Here is a 14,526-nt window from a genome sequence, read left to right as displayed (position 1 = left end):
TGAAAGAGTGGGGATTGATATTGTAGGTCCAATGGATCCCCCTACAGCATCTGGGCACAGATTCATACTGGTGGTGGTGGACCATGCCACCAGGTACCCAGAGGCAATTCCACTTAGGACCACAACAGTTCCTGTTGTGGCCAGGGCCTTACTTGGAGTTTTCTCCAGAGTGGGGTTTCCTAAGGAGGTAATATCTGATAGAGGTGCCAACTTCATGTCAGGATATTTCAGAGATTTAACAAGACCCTAAAGGGCATGATCAAAGGATTACCTGAAAAGCTCAGGCGAAGATGGGACATCCTACTGCCCTGCCTTTTGTTTGCTTACAGAGAGGTCCCTGAAAAGGGGGTTGGCTTCAGCCCCTTTGAATTGTTGTTTGGGCACCCTGTAAGAGGACCCCTGTGTCTGGTGAAGGAAGGATGGGAGTTACCTCTCAAAAAGCCTAAGCAAGACATAGTGGACTATGTACTTGGTCTCCGCTCCAGGATGGCAGAGTACATGGAAAAGGCATCCAAAAACCTTGAGGCTAGCCAAGAATTACAGAAAGCTTGGCATGACCAAAAGGCTGTCCTTGTTGAGTTTCAGCCTGGACAGAAGGTATGGGTGTTGGAGCCAGTGGCCCCAGCAGCACTCCAAGACAAATGGTCTGGACCCCATACAATTCTGGAAAAGAAGGGAGAGGTTACCTACTTGGTGGACCTAGGAACTCCCAGGAGCCCCCACAGGGTGCTCCATGTCAACAGATTGAAGGCATATGTCAGCAGGGAAGACATGGGCTTGCTCATGGCTACAGATGAGGGACAGGAGGAAGAGAGTGACCCTCTCCAAGACCTGCTCACTCAGAACCCTGAGGATGGCTCAGTCGATGGTGTGGCCTTAGATGGCAGCCTCACTGAACATCAGCAAAATGACTGTAGACAAGTTCTGCAGGCATACAGGCATATGTTCTCATTGACACCCAGTCAGACTAACTGGTGTACCCATGTGGTGGACACTGGTGACAGTCTTCCTGTAAAGAGCAAGATTTACAGGCAACCTGACCACGTCAGGGACTGTATAAAGACTGAGGTGCAAAAGATGCTGGAATTAGGTGTTATTGAGCCTTCAGAGAGCCCCTGGGCTAGCCCAGGGGTTCTGGTCCCCAAACCTCACACCAAAGACGGCAAGAGAGAGATGAGGTTCTGTGTGGATTACAGAGGACTCAATGCTGTCACCAGGACAGATGCACACCCTATTCCAAGGGCAGATGAGCTCATTGACAAGTTGGCTTCTGCCAAATATTTGAGCACATTTGACTTAACAGCTGGCTACTGGCAAATCAGGTTAGCTGAGGAGTCTAAAGCCAAGACAGCATTTTCTACCCCTAGTGGGCATTATCAATTTGTGGTGATGCCCTTTGGTCTGAAAAATGCACCTGCCACCTTCCAAAGGTTGGTGAATCAAGTCCTCACTGGGTTGGATGACTTTTGTGCAGCTTATCTAGATGATATTGCTGTCTTTAGCTCCACCTGGGAGGATCACCTGGTCCACCTGAAGGAAGTGCTTGAGGCTCTGCAAAAGGCAGGCCTCACTATCAAGGCAACAAAGTGCCAGATAGGGCAGAGCAAGGTTGTATACCTGGGCCACCTTGTAGGTGGAGGCCAAGTTCAACCACTGGAGAGTAAGATCCAGACCATCAAGGACTGGTCCCCTCCAACTACCCAGACTCAGGTCAGAGCTTTCTTGGGCCTGACTGGGTACTACAGGAAGTTTGTTAAGAACTATGGGTCCATTGTGACTCCTCTTAATGATCTGACATCCAAGAAGATGCCCAAAAAGGTTCAGTGGACAGAAAACTGTCAAAAGGCATTTGATGACCTGAAGAAGGCCATGTGCTCTGCACCTATCCTGAAGAGTCCTGACTACTCAAGAGAGTTCATTGTCCAAACAGATGCTTCTGAGTTGGGAGTGGGAGCAGTGCTGTCGCAGCTTAATGTAGATGGCCAGGACCAGCCCATTGCTTTTATTAGCAGAAGGCTGACCCCCAGAGAGAAACGTTGGTCAGCTATTGAGAGGGAGGCCTTTGCTGTGGCATGGGCCCTGAAGAAGTTGAGACCATACTTATTTGGCACTCACTTCAAGATTCAGACCGACCATAAGCCCCTCTTATGGCTTAATCAGATGAAGGGTGAAAACCCCAAACTACTCAGGTGGTCCATTTCCCTACAGGAGATGGACTTTACAGTGGAGCACCGCCCAGGGACTGACCATGGCAACGCAGATGGTCTCTCCAGGTACTTCCACTTAGAACATGAAGACACAACTGGTCAAGGTTAGTCTAATGTCCCTGCGTTTGGGGGGGGGTTATGTAGGAGAGTAGGGTCTGCTATCCTATGGTCACCCCAAATTTTTGCTTTTTGCTTCACTGGTTTATGACTTAATGTGACTGTGGGCCTGCTAATCAGACCCACAGCCTGCTGTTCTCTCTCTAAATTACTGCCAATGCACTTTAGGTGCATTACGAATTGGAACTGGTTCACCTTATTGGGCCCTGTAACAGTGTACCCTAGGTACCCAGGGCATAGGTGTTTCCAAGGCCTACCAGGGGCTGCAGCATGTATTGTGCCACCCCTGGCCTGGCCTCCATATTTGACACAACTGGCTGATCACTCAGCTGGGGTAAGTTGGTGTAATCGCCTCTTACTTAGGTACAGTATGCCTGTGCCTAACCCTAAACTGGACACATATGTTCCTATCAGCCACTCCTATGGAAGGCCTCATCAATCCTGGAGGCAGAGTGCTTGGAAATATGTGAGATGGTGCTCTAGCATGAGCTGAGCCTGTCTGCAGCTGTCGGGAACCACTCCCTAAGCTGTTCCGGGATATTGCCATACCATATACTCTTAAGTGCATTATAATCCTCGCGGTTAAATGCTATCTTTGGTTTGGCTTTATCAAAACATGTCGAGTAAGGTGTCATACGAATTGGAATACTATCCCCTCGACAGTTCTGTCGACGGGGATAGCATTCCACCCTTCTAGAGGGACACGACATGTGTGTAGCCTTAACCCCGGTTAAAGTTAACCAGAGCCTCAGCATCACAAAATGGATGCTGCCACCACAGACACGAGTCTGGCCTCCTGCTGCTGACCGAAACTCGGCAGATGGTGGCCTGGACAAAGGGTTTCATGCCTTGGGAGGTGCGAGCACCACCCCAGACAGGGTTTTGTGTATTGGGTAGGACAGGGCTGAATAGAATCAGACATGCCCGGGGCACACACGGTGTCCCCGTGCATAAGCCAGTCCAAACCGGTCCTGGGACTTTCCAGACCCAGGCCTGGCGAGGAGCTGGACAAAGGAAAGGGGGTGTAACCACCCCCCTTCCTGGTTCCTCCCAGAGGAGGGACCTAGTAGGTTATCCACCCCTCAGATTGGGAATAAGAGTGGGAGCAGTGCCATTGCACAGCAGATCATCCTGAATCAACTTTAAACAAAGAAGAAGACTGGACTTCGACATTCTGCTGCTCAGAAGACTGAAGAGAATCTCCCTTGTGGCCTAGGAGTGGCCACCCTGTGAACACAGGCACCAACCAGCAACTCGACGTCTGAGCCCAGAGCCCAACAAGAACCAGACTCCTAGACCTCTCACAGCCCGATCCACAGTCCCTGCAAAGAAGGGACCCGTGGAGGCACCGAGTGACATGGGACCGGACCTCTTGGAAGACACTCAAAAAGCTGACTGCGCAGCATCTGAGGCATCCTCAATGTTGTGCTTTGGGGACTGAGAACCCCCACCACCGAGCAGCCCTTGCACCGAAGATCAGCCCCCCAGCATCTCCACGATCTGCGTGGGGCCCTTTTGCATTGTGCCACTCGACGCGCCATCCCGGCCACTAGCCACGTGGTCAGCGGCCATCTTGGCGACGAAACCGACGAACTACACAGCGGGTCTGGTTGCTCCAGACTTGCCCAAGCTCCTGTGAAAAGGAGCACTTGCTCTGACCTTGCTGGTCTGAGTGTTAAGCATCTTTCGATTCCTGCGTGGCTTGCATTAGCCAAGGCCTGTTTGCTCCGATCAGGTCGCCGACACCGCCAACAGCGAGAAACCAGTGTGGGACAGCTCGTGACCGACTCCTGGACGTCCTCGACCCCCGGTGTCCACGTGGCTGCAGAGAGAAGCTACACGACAACGCCTGTTTGCACCCGACATCGCCTGGTTCCAATCTGGTTCCACGGTAGTCACTGGCTAGTCACTTTGAACATTGTCCCCTCTGCTTTCAGGTCTTCAGAACTTCAGATCCACCCTTGGATCCACCGGAACTCTTCACATCGAGCCGCCTGCAGCATCTTCAGCTCCAAGCAACATCGACCAGCGTGACGAAACCCGACACTACTTCGACCCTGTGCACCCGCTTCCTGTGGGTGAGGTAACTCAGCTCCGCCAGTGTTCCTACACTGGTACACATCTCAAGGGCCTGTGTCTTAAGTTTCAACGTTCTAGGTCACTCGGAAGGTTCCTAACTATCTAACTTTGTACTTTTTACGCACCATAGACTTTACATTGGAAAGTGCGTGCACTTTGAACACTGCACCCGAGTCCCGCGGGCCTTTCCCGACTTAGTCACTGCTAGTCTCGAATAGCTCCAGCGATTCCCAAGGCCCTAGGCCTGTTCCCTTCCTGATTGGTATCTCTTATACCACTTTCTTAGTATATGGTTTAGGTGGCCCCTAGGGCTCATCCATATTGTGCAACTTTTGTGTATTTTAAACTGTCTTGTGATTTAACGCTTGTGCTTCTGTGCTCATAAAGAGTCCAGGGGATTTTATAGTTAATAAATCAATATATATTTTCAATATATATCTGTGTGGTGTCCCTTTCATTTGGTATTCAAGGGGGTTGTGTATGGTAATACAGCTGGCTTCACATGCCTTTCAGAGTTTAGCCTATGACTGCTTTGTCCACGTTACCACTAGGATAACTGGTCTACAAGGTTGAATTACAACCAATCATCATAAGGGTTGCTTGGCATGGTACAAAGTGATCACTAGAATTAGTGAGCATTATATACCAGCCCAACTTCTCACACCCTGTAGTGGGTAACTGTGAATGTAATGACTTGCCATGTAGCACACCTCCTCAGAGTGCTGTAAAGCTAGTTCTTGCTGCCATCCAAACACAGGGCTGCAGTGCTTTAACTTCCTGTGTAGTGTGGCTCACTGGTTAGAGGCGGCAGACCCGAGAGCAGAGGACGGCCCGGGACCAGGGTTCGATTCCCGGCGCGGCAGGTTTCTGGACCAGGGTCAGCAGACTCGATAATTCTCTCGCCTCGGTGCCCACTCTGATCAGCGATCACACTCGGCAACTCTGGGCATTAGCTTGCCTCATCTTCACTAACGGCCCCACCAGACCGCCGGGGATGCCTGGTCTCACCCTGGAGATACCCATTAAGGGACCATCTCTCAGGGAAGCCAGGAAGGGTTTCGCAGCGGTCGAAGCGCCTTGGGACCCTACGGGTAAGTAGTGCGCTATATAAATGCCAATACATTTACATTTACATTTACATTAACTACGCTTACCCCTGACATCATCCCATTGCCCCCATCATATATGCCTGAGTATTTGAGGATTATATCCAGAAAATAAGGGCACCGCTATTTACATGGGACTAGAGCATACAATATATTAGGAAAACAAAGGTTCTTGTGGACAATGAATAATAAATAATACTTTTGCAGGCGCAATGGCAAATTAAACACTGATATAAAATGCAAAAATAATGTCTTTATTGAAAATCATGCGGACTGTGCTCAGTGTCCCAAGTAAAAAAGAACCAACAAACAAAAGTGACAAATCCTTACATAAAATTAGGTTCCTTCCTTAGCAGATGACAACGACCATAGACACTTCAAATTCCTCCTTCAATTAGGTAGGCAAATGAATGGTCTGTTATGAATTAAAGTCCACAACTTTATGACCCCTTAAAACAATAGGGGGTCTGATCAGGACAATAGGAATGAGGGATGCATGATGAAACAATGGAAAACGAATGCCAAATCTGGTGACATGTACAAAAAATAAGTGAAAAGGAAGGGAATGCTCACATAGGACCCATCCGGGTACACAGTGAAGAAAGGCCCCATAGCTGGTACTGGAATAGGGAGTCATGTCATAAAAATATGAGCACACACAGGAGAGGATAATCTCAATGGAGAGACAGGAGCTGCCGGTTAAAGTGACTGCTGTCTAGCTGAAAACATGATTACTGCGTCATAGGAAAGTAGGAACTTTCTGGCATAGATACCCCACTTTTTGCCTGGTATCAGTGTGTTTTGACTGTAGTTCACTGAGATCCTACTAATCAGGACCCCAGTGGCAGTGCTCTTTGATCTAAATGTGCTGGTAAATACTTTTTACACCCCAAAATTGGCATACTAGGGTACCATTATATGTTCCTAGTATATGGTACTGAGATACCCAGGGCATTGGTACACCAGGGGTTTCCGATGGACTTCAGCATGTATTATGCCACCCATAGTAGCCCTGTGTCTGCAGAACTGACCATTGCAGTCTATGTGAAATGTTACTGCACTTTTAACCTATAAGTCACCTCTAAGGTAGGCTCTTACGTCCAAGGGCTGAGTGCATTGTTCTAAGTGTATGGGTATTTCTGCATGATCAAAGGTACCCCTAGAAAACCCCAGTCTCCATTTTCTGGGCTTTGTAAGTGCAGGACAGCCATTATAAGGTATGTAGTGGACACTGGCAAGTCGAAATGTCCACCTACATAATGGCTGCCTTGACCCTGGTCATGTTTTATATCAAACATGTTGGAATCATGCAACTACACCAGTTCCAGTGTTAGTTGCATGATACCATGTACTGGGGGCTCTTTAGTGGACTCCCCAATGCCTATCTGTGTAGCCTTACAGGGTCTGACTGCCAGCCCGTGTAGCTGCCACCCTAGACATTGTTCTGACCCTCCTGCTGATGAGCTTAAGCCGGGCAGGAGAAGCTGAACAAAGGATTTTCTGCGTTTTGCGAAGGAGTGGTGTGACCACCTCTTCTTTAGCATTAGGTAGGGTGGGGGTGCTTCTGAGCACCAACAGACTGCTTTAAAAGGATTATTTGGTGCCCTACATGCATAATCCAGTTTTGCCCAGTTCTTGTTCTGGAGTAAAACCACAAAAAAGGTCAGGGGGTTCCCAGAGCTCCTCCAGGTGGCCACTTGATTCTGCAAGGTTGAATCTTGGCCCCTAGGAGTATCTGACTGGCTAGGAGTAGCGTCCCTGGCACCCTCTGATAGGTCTGGTCACCAGAGAAGAGGTCCTTCCTGACGGTGGGTCCTTAGATTCATCCCAACAACAACTTCTGAATCCAATTGCCTGTTGTCTAAAGACTGTCCAAAGATTCTTCTGTTCTTCGAGCCAGGACCAAAGAGAAGACTTCTCCGGTGGGAAGATTCCTTCTGCATCTTCATCCCTGTGCTTCTCCAAGTTCTGCATACTCCATGGCCATGCATTCTCTCAGTCACCAAATACTCAGCTTGCATCCTAGTCAGAAGTCCCTTAAAGTGAAGGAGTAACTTCCCTGCATTCCTAGGCACCTCTACGTCGACGACCAGTTTGCTAATCCTGTTGTCCCATTGAAATCGCCTGGCTCTGCAACACAGGTGGTGGCCTGACCAGTCTTCCATACCACTTGGGTGAGTGTAATCCCTCTCCAGTTGACATGAACCTCTTATCTGTGCACCGCATCTCTTTGTTGTTACAAAGGCTGGTTGGCTCTCCTCATGAAAGATATTCAAGCTCCAAGGAACCCCCGCCTCCAGCATTGCACAGCTCCAAGAATGGCATCCTTCCTGCAACCTCTGCATCACGGGCAGCGTCATTACCTGTGTGCTCTTGAAGCTTCCCAGCAACTCTAGGCGCCTGCTGCCAGAGAGTCCTCAAGGGAGCTCCATCGATTCCTGCTGGCTGTTCTGCACGCTGAGAGCCGGTCCTCACTTATCCTTTCTGGGTAAGCCCCACAGACCTTGCGGCTCTGCAACACAGCGTCTTCTCCCGCTAACCATTGTTTGCAATTGCCAAGGCTTGATGGTGGCCCTGCCGACCACTGTCCTTCCTGCACTCAACTGGCATCAGACTCGCTGGTATTGGTATCCTGGTTCCTGGGGTATCTACTGGTGGGGTGGCTCTCCAACCTTCCTTGAACCAAGTGGTTCCTTCTGGGTCTTTTGGGCAGGGTGGTAGAACTGTAAAATTCCAACCGCAACTTACCCTGTATTATCATATGGACGTTACACCCGTTGAAAGCACTCTACACCCAGGCGCCTTGGGGCCCTGGCAACTCACCTTGGGTAGTTCTATGTTTCCCTTGGGCTCATCCATCATTGGGAACTAGTCCCAGTTTGGTAAAGCGTTTGCGCAACACACACACAGCAGCAACACACTAGGCACACCACAAAAAGGAACTCCACACAAGGTTATATATAAAAATAGCCTTTGTATTACCATAAACACATTAGATCATAATCACACCATTACACTGTGCCAACTGGCAGTGGGCAGTATTTACAGGGGATTATATACACATGACAGGGCCACTTGGGCCACTGTCAGAATCAGCACTTAGTAGAAATAGCACTTTAGCACAAAATAATAATTGTAGAACACAACCAGTAACCACTGATAAAAGGTAGGAAAACACTACGCAATACTAATCACCTTAGGCATAGATCATGCAGGTAAACATAAACTCGCTAGCATAGACCATACTAGGCAAAACAACCTCCTAAGCATGAAAACACAGTTATAGGTATCACAGGCATAAAGACATTGCACATTACACACAAAATCACATTAGGCACTTATCATCATAAACACAGTAGGCAATCACCTTGCGCAAGAAGCACATTAGATACTGACCCCAGGCCAACTGGCCTTCCGTGGGGCCCAAAAGCGCTTTGTCCAACAGTGTCAGGGCAGGCTGCGCAGGCAGCAAAAGAAGAGTGTGCAAGAGTTTAGGGCCTAAACATGGCAGCTGCCCACTACTTACTGGGCAGCTGTAGGATCCAAATGATGGGCACGGGCTCTAAATGCGCCCTTTAGAAGAACTGCGTAACGTTGCAGCTGCCCTCTGTCACGCGGGACAGCTGGGGGAATTAGGGCCACAAACAAGCACTGACACTACCGTGCCTCTGAGCCTTCACTCTGGGACTGTCAAGCAAATGGCCCCCAAAACAATTCAAACTCAGGCACCACTGTGCCCCGAAGCCCCTCTGGTACTGTTACTACAATGTGCCCCTGGTGGAGCCACACGAGGGCTCTGAAATAAATAATGTGCCCCTGGGAGCCGTCCAGGCTCTGAAAAAAAATGGGGCTTTGTTGTAGACCTCAGGCTCTAGAAACAACGATGCCCAGAACGGGGGAGCGGACTGGCACCCAGGAACTAACTCTGCCCACCGTTGGAGCAGCCCGCTGCAAGACGGGTCGCTCTGAGGGGCAAATTGACTGGTGCCTCGATCAGGCACAACACTTGAACTTGCAGCGCCCCCCAGCCCTGCCCCACTCACCGGGGCACCTACGCATCGAAATAATTAACTCAGAGGCCAGAATGCAGAGTGGGCACCTGCTTGTAAATATTAAAATAAGCGGAGTGGGCACCCGTGCGGCTGGCATCACGAGGGAATGCCTAATCTAGGGATTCCCTCTATCTCCCTCACAGAGCGATGCTGCACAGCTCCAGCTCTTCTTCCTGGGGGAAATTAGAATGCAGCACTTCTTTAGGAATTAAAATGAAGCACTTCCCAGGCGTCCCCAAATCCAGGGAGAAGAAGGGAGCGCAGTATGGCAAAGTTCAGGGAAAGTCTTGTAGAATGTGGGGGGCAAAGGCTGGGTCCAGGGGCCAGCTCATAGGGCCCTTCAGCAGGGAGGCAGTCCCCAGTAGTGGTCCTCCTGGTGCCCAGCAGCAGCAGCAGTCCCACCTTAAGTCAGGAACAGAGAGAACAATTTGCATGGGGTCACAGCCCCTTTTTCTACATACATTTCCTTTGTCTAAGGCTGTAGGGCAGGGGGAGAACCGGTTACAACTGGTTCTTGAGCACTTTGTTTTGCTCAGCCCCTCTCCCTATTCACAGGACAGGCTAGGGACATCAGACGTACCACAGGGGGTGTAGCCAGCATTGTGAAGGGAAGGCACACCCCTATTCAGGTCCCAGGTGCAACTCCTCCCTCCCATCTACATGCAGATCTCCGCATTCACCCCCGGGCAGACCCATCCTGACTCCTGGAGCCAAGCACACCAGCCAGCTCCTGTCACTCACAAGCCAGACAGGCAATCCACATTCACTGCACACTGACATGCCAACTTCTAGAAGTGGCACTTCAACACTAGTCACATTAAATCTGCGCACACCATCGCGCAGCATTTAATCTCACAAGTTTGCACATACCAAACTCGCCCCTGCACTCCTCTCACATCAGGAACTACCATGGACACACATATCCCCCATGCATTCCTATGGGAGGGCAGGCCAATCTCACCACACACACTCAGACTGACCACGCACTTTACACTGGGACACAGTGTTAAAGTGCACAGAAGCCAAAAACAACTAACACCAGGTCACATGTAAAAGCAAAAGGTTTAGGGGTGAACCTGCTAAAAGTGCCAAGTCCAACACATTGATCCGTGTAATGGGTCACAACATGGGCCGCCGAAGTCAGCCTTGCGGTAAAATGGTGTTGCTCTACTTTTTTGGACTATGAGGATGAAGCAGGATGACGTAGAAATACCCTGATTATGCACAACTAATTTTCATTACATTGCATTATATGTTTGCTTATTGCATGCATTGATTCCAGTAAAGTAGGATTTTAATCCTACCAGGTTCTAACCAGAGGTATTGCATCAATTTGTTTTCAAATGCATTATGTTTCCAAAACTTCAGAACATGAACAAAATCCCCATTGGTCCTTCTTCCCCACAGTGTATGATCTGGGGTACTCGAGACCTGTTCTGACTTCATACACAATGTATATGAGCATAGTAGTGTTAAGTAGTTGAGTACCTTCCTCCTTTCTTTGGGTAACATATTGGGTGGACAGCCTTAACAACCCAGTTAACTGTTACTTACACGGGTTCCCACATGAGCCAGGCCACATTCTTGGCCAGCAGCCTTGATGGGGGAACCTCCCATTGCTTTCTATTACCCAAACAAACCAGTAGTGTTTCTAGAAGTAATTTCTAGGAGGGGCACACACTGAGCCACAGATAAAACTGGTGGAGCCACCTGTAAAGGACAAGTGTAAAGAGTGTGTGGTGTGCACGTGTTTGTATATTGTGCCAGGCAAGGTGCAATGTGTGCTTTTTTCTGTGTTGCCTGTTAACACATTTAACACATTTCACAGCTGCGGAGGTGGGGTCCAGGTCAAAAAGAGCTGTGGCACAGTCTATGTCTCCCCCACCCATATCCCCCGCCCCCCAGCGCTGCTACTGCAACACGATGCGCTGTTCACTGCGCTACCCCGACATTAGGAAATCTCTGGCATAGGACCCCTAAAACCCCGTCCCCTAAAACTACTCACATACCTAATTCTTAACAGATGCTCAAGTGACCAATCTCTTATCCCATCCTTCCAGCTCACAGGCCGATATACAAGTACAAGTATAATTTGGTTGCCAAGCACAATGCCATAGTAACTTATTCTCCTTAAGGCAAACAAAATGTGCATGCAGGACTGCTTTAGAAATTTATGTTCGCGCCAAACTCTAAACTAGGCCTGTAAAGTTGTTATCACATGCCGTCAGTACCTGCCCATAAAATAACTTTTGAATATTTCATCCTTACCATTGGTGCTCCCAAGATTACCAGCTGCTTAGCTTCTTCTGAGAAGTTCGCTGGAACAAGTTGATAATATTTCCAAAAGTATTTTCCCCAATAGGAGGAAGACGGTCCTTGCAGGGTAGGTAGGGTGTTACTGCACCTGACTGGGTTATCCTCTTTCCCCACACCATCAGCTGGCGCCATTGTGAGGTTCTTTGGGTGAAGTCTTTCTTGGACATCGACCAAAATACCCTCTTCCTGTAGAAAGTTACCTCGAGGTCTGACCAAAGGGGACTGGAACCTGCAACACAGTGAATATCAGTCACCAATTATAAATTCTGCCTTTTCAGAACCTTTCTGTTACTCTCAAATATGTGCAGCTTAGACAATTCAGTTTTTTCTTTGAATTCTGATACTTTTAATTTATTTTTTTCCATAACAAATCTGCAATTGCAAGTATTACAACGTAAGGGAAATAGCACCGTCAGACTGAGAACTTGCGAGCTACTGAACGGACGCGAACTTCGCAATAGAGACATCAGAACTACTGAAAGGAAAGATGGGGAAAAATCAGTTGCCTGTCAGTGACGTGGCTTTGAGGGGAGGTGAGGTCCACCCCTGAATCAAACATGGCCTTACCTTTCTGGCGTCAGAAATGTCCAAAACTGATTTCCTACTGGTCACAGGCGAGTCTAAAGTGTGCATGACAGGACCCGTCCTCGTGTCAGCAAAGAGTGACTCTGACTTGTTGTGCATGCCAAAGGCAAACCGGAGAAAAAGTTATTTACATGTTCGTTAAAGTTCAGCTGTTAAATGAGTTACATGTTTTTTTAAACATCAACTATGAATTAGGTCAAATGTGCAGGTCTCTGTACTTTGATAAAGAGGAAGTTATCTTCATCACATATCTCTAATTTCGTCTGTTGTGAGCTAGGCCCATGTAGAGGCAAATGGAGGAGAATGAAGAGTTAACGGTACAATCAGAATTAGTCTCTACTATCAAAGCAGACAACTTTAACTGTTTTTTTAAGTATTGACTAAAAGTTGGAAGAGAAGGGCTGTTAGATCTGAAAAAAAGTGACAGAGATTGAACGCTTTAATAAACTTGAGAGCGTTTTATCACTTTGAGGAGCTGAAGTTTCATGTTTTAAGATGATATTTGCTGAATTTCAGTAGCAGGTGTTCAGTGAATAAATGTAAGAATGTAAAGGCTGATTTTAGATCTATTGTTTTTCTTCAGCTTTTTTATCCAGATACACATGCTGAAATATCATTGTTCAATGAAGCGTACAAGAAAGTGCTGGGAGAGTTCTGACATCGAATGTCTCTAGCCAACAACTTGAATTGAGTGATATGCGCCACGGGTGCCCATTGGACCCTACAAAGATCATACAACGCTTCTTCAGTAGAATATTTAAGATTAGGTTGAACAAATACCTCTTAAAGTGAGACAAAAAAGAAGCACTACTATTCAAACTTGTCATCCACAGTGGCGGCTGGTGACATTTGAAAGTTGTGAGGGTAAAAGTTCTGGATGAGTGCCCGGTGGCGAGCGCGGCTAGCGAGCGAGTCTGACAGCGATAAGGGTGACCCAGGGGATGTTCTCCCCCCAAGAACATTTTGATAAAAGAGTAGGAAATGGTGCATTTTCTAGCAAATTTGAGAAAGAAAGGAGGTTAATAAAGCAATTATGAACATGTCGTTATGACATCAGTAAATACATTTCATATAATATTGACGTAGGTAGCTGCAGATACAGTATAACCCCAGACCTTCCTTATAGACTTTGAGATAACAATGCTGAGTGCCCCACAGATAATTTATTTATTGGTATATCTTTACCAGCGAAACCTAATGGGGAAATACACCTCATAGTGATTTGTCGGACTGGACACAGTGAGACAGCAAGGGATAGCATTTGTATTGGTTGCATTCCTGAAAGCACCTGCAACAAACCAGTTTATGTAGGCTGCAAGCCATTTATCAGGTCATAAAGACAGGTCAGAGCACACAAGGCTGAGGGAGTCAGACGGGCTGGAGGGGGCGTGGCAAGGAGGCCGGCAGGAATGGTCGCTTGTCTGTGAGCTGTGAGGCGGCATGGGAGGTTTTAACCTCCTCCTACGGAAGGACCTTTTCATATTGTGCGGAAAGGAACTGCATGGAAGATGAAACTGTCGGCATTAGTTTTCCTCGGTTAAAGCATCTTTCGCTGTAAGCGGGAAACCGTAATTTACATTTCTTTAAGCCATTGCGATTTCCTCAGGGCTCTCATCTGCCATTTTGTTTATTACCTCTTTTATCACGAGGCACTAATGTTTTGTTGTGTTCCTGTATGTTTTAGTGGATAAGTGCAACTCTTACACTAGAATTTGCAAGTTCTACACCTCCTCAGTGGTCTCGAGGTATCTTATAATATTTCTGGGGTCCTCCTTGCACTTTCAGATAATGCCTTACTCAGTCTTCCTTGTGACTGAAATTTCTTGAACACAAAGTGAATACTATCATTTAAGCTGCATTGCTGTTCCCCCTGTGAGTTGAGTTTCTCTTCTTATTCTGGCTGTGTGCTGCTTTTGTGCTATCTGTGTATGGGGAGAACAACGCCTGCTCGTCGTTCTGTCAAAACCTCCTCTCCATCTGTGGTTGACTTGAATCCTTTTTGCATTCTTCAAGATAGCATGGTGGATTGGAGGAAGTTATAATAACAGGTGTCCCAGCTTCAAG

The 14,526-nt window shown here is 47.9% G+C and overlaps 1 protein-coding gene across 1 annotated transcript in view; it reads right to left on the bottom strand.

Moving 5' to 3' along the window:
* LOC147730243 (multidrug and toxin extrusion protein 1-like) overlaps window positions 1-12,526 on the bottom strand; it is a 574,971-nt gene extending 562,445 nt beyond the window's left edge. The window contains exons 1-2 of the mRNA XM_086955004.1: window positions 12,445-12,526; window positions 11,830-12,106 (exon numbers count right to left, since the gene is read on the bottom strand). Of these exons, the coding sequence (XP_086811130.1) occupies window positions 11,830-12,009 (180 nt within the window). The 5' untranslated portion in view covers window positions 12,010-12,106; window positions 12,445-12,526. The remainder of the gene's footprint in view (window positions 1-11,829; window positions 12,107-12,444) is intronic.
* Between the last annotated feature and the right edge of the window lie 2,000 nt (window positions 12,527-14,526).

The sequence above is a fragment of the Lissotriton vulgaris genome, chromosome 2_1 (assembly GCF_964263255.1).
Source record: "Lissotriton vulgaris chromosome 2_1, aLisVul1.2, whole genome shotgun sequence".
Classification (NCBI taxonomy): Eukaryota; Metazoa; Chordata; class Amphibia; order Caudata; family Salamandridae; genus Lissotriton; species Lissotriton vulgaris.
This window is presented reverse-complemented; position numbering and strand designations above follow the sequence as displayed.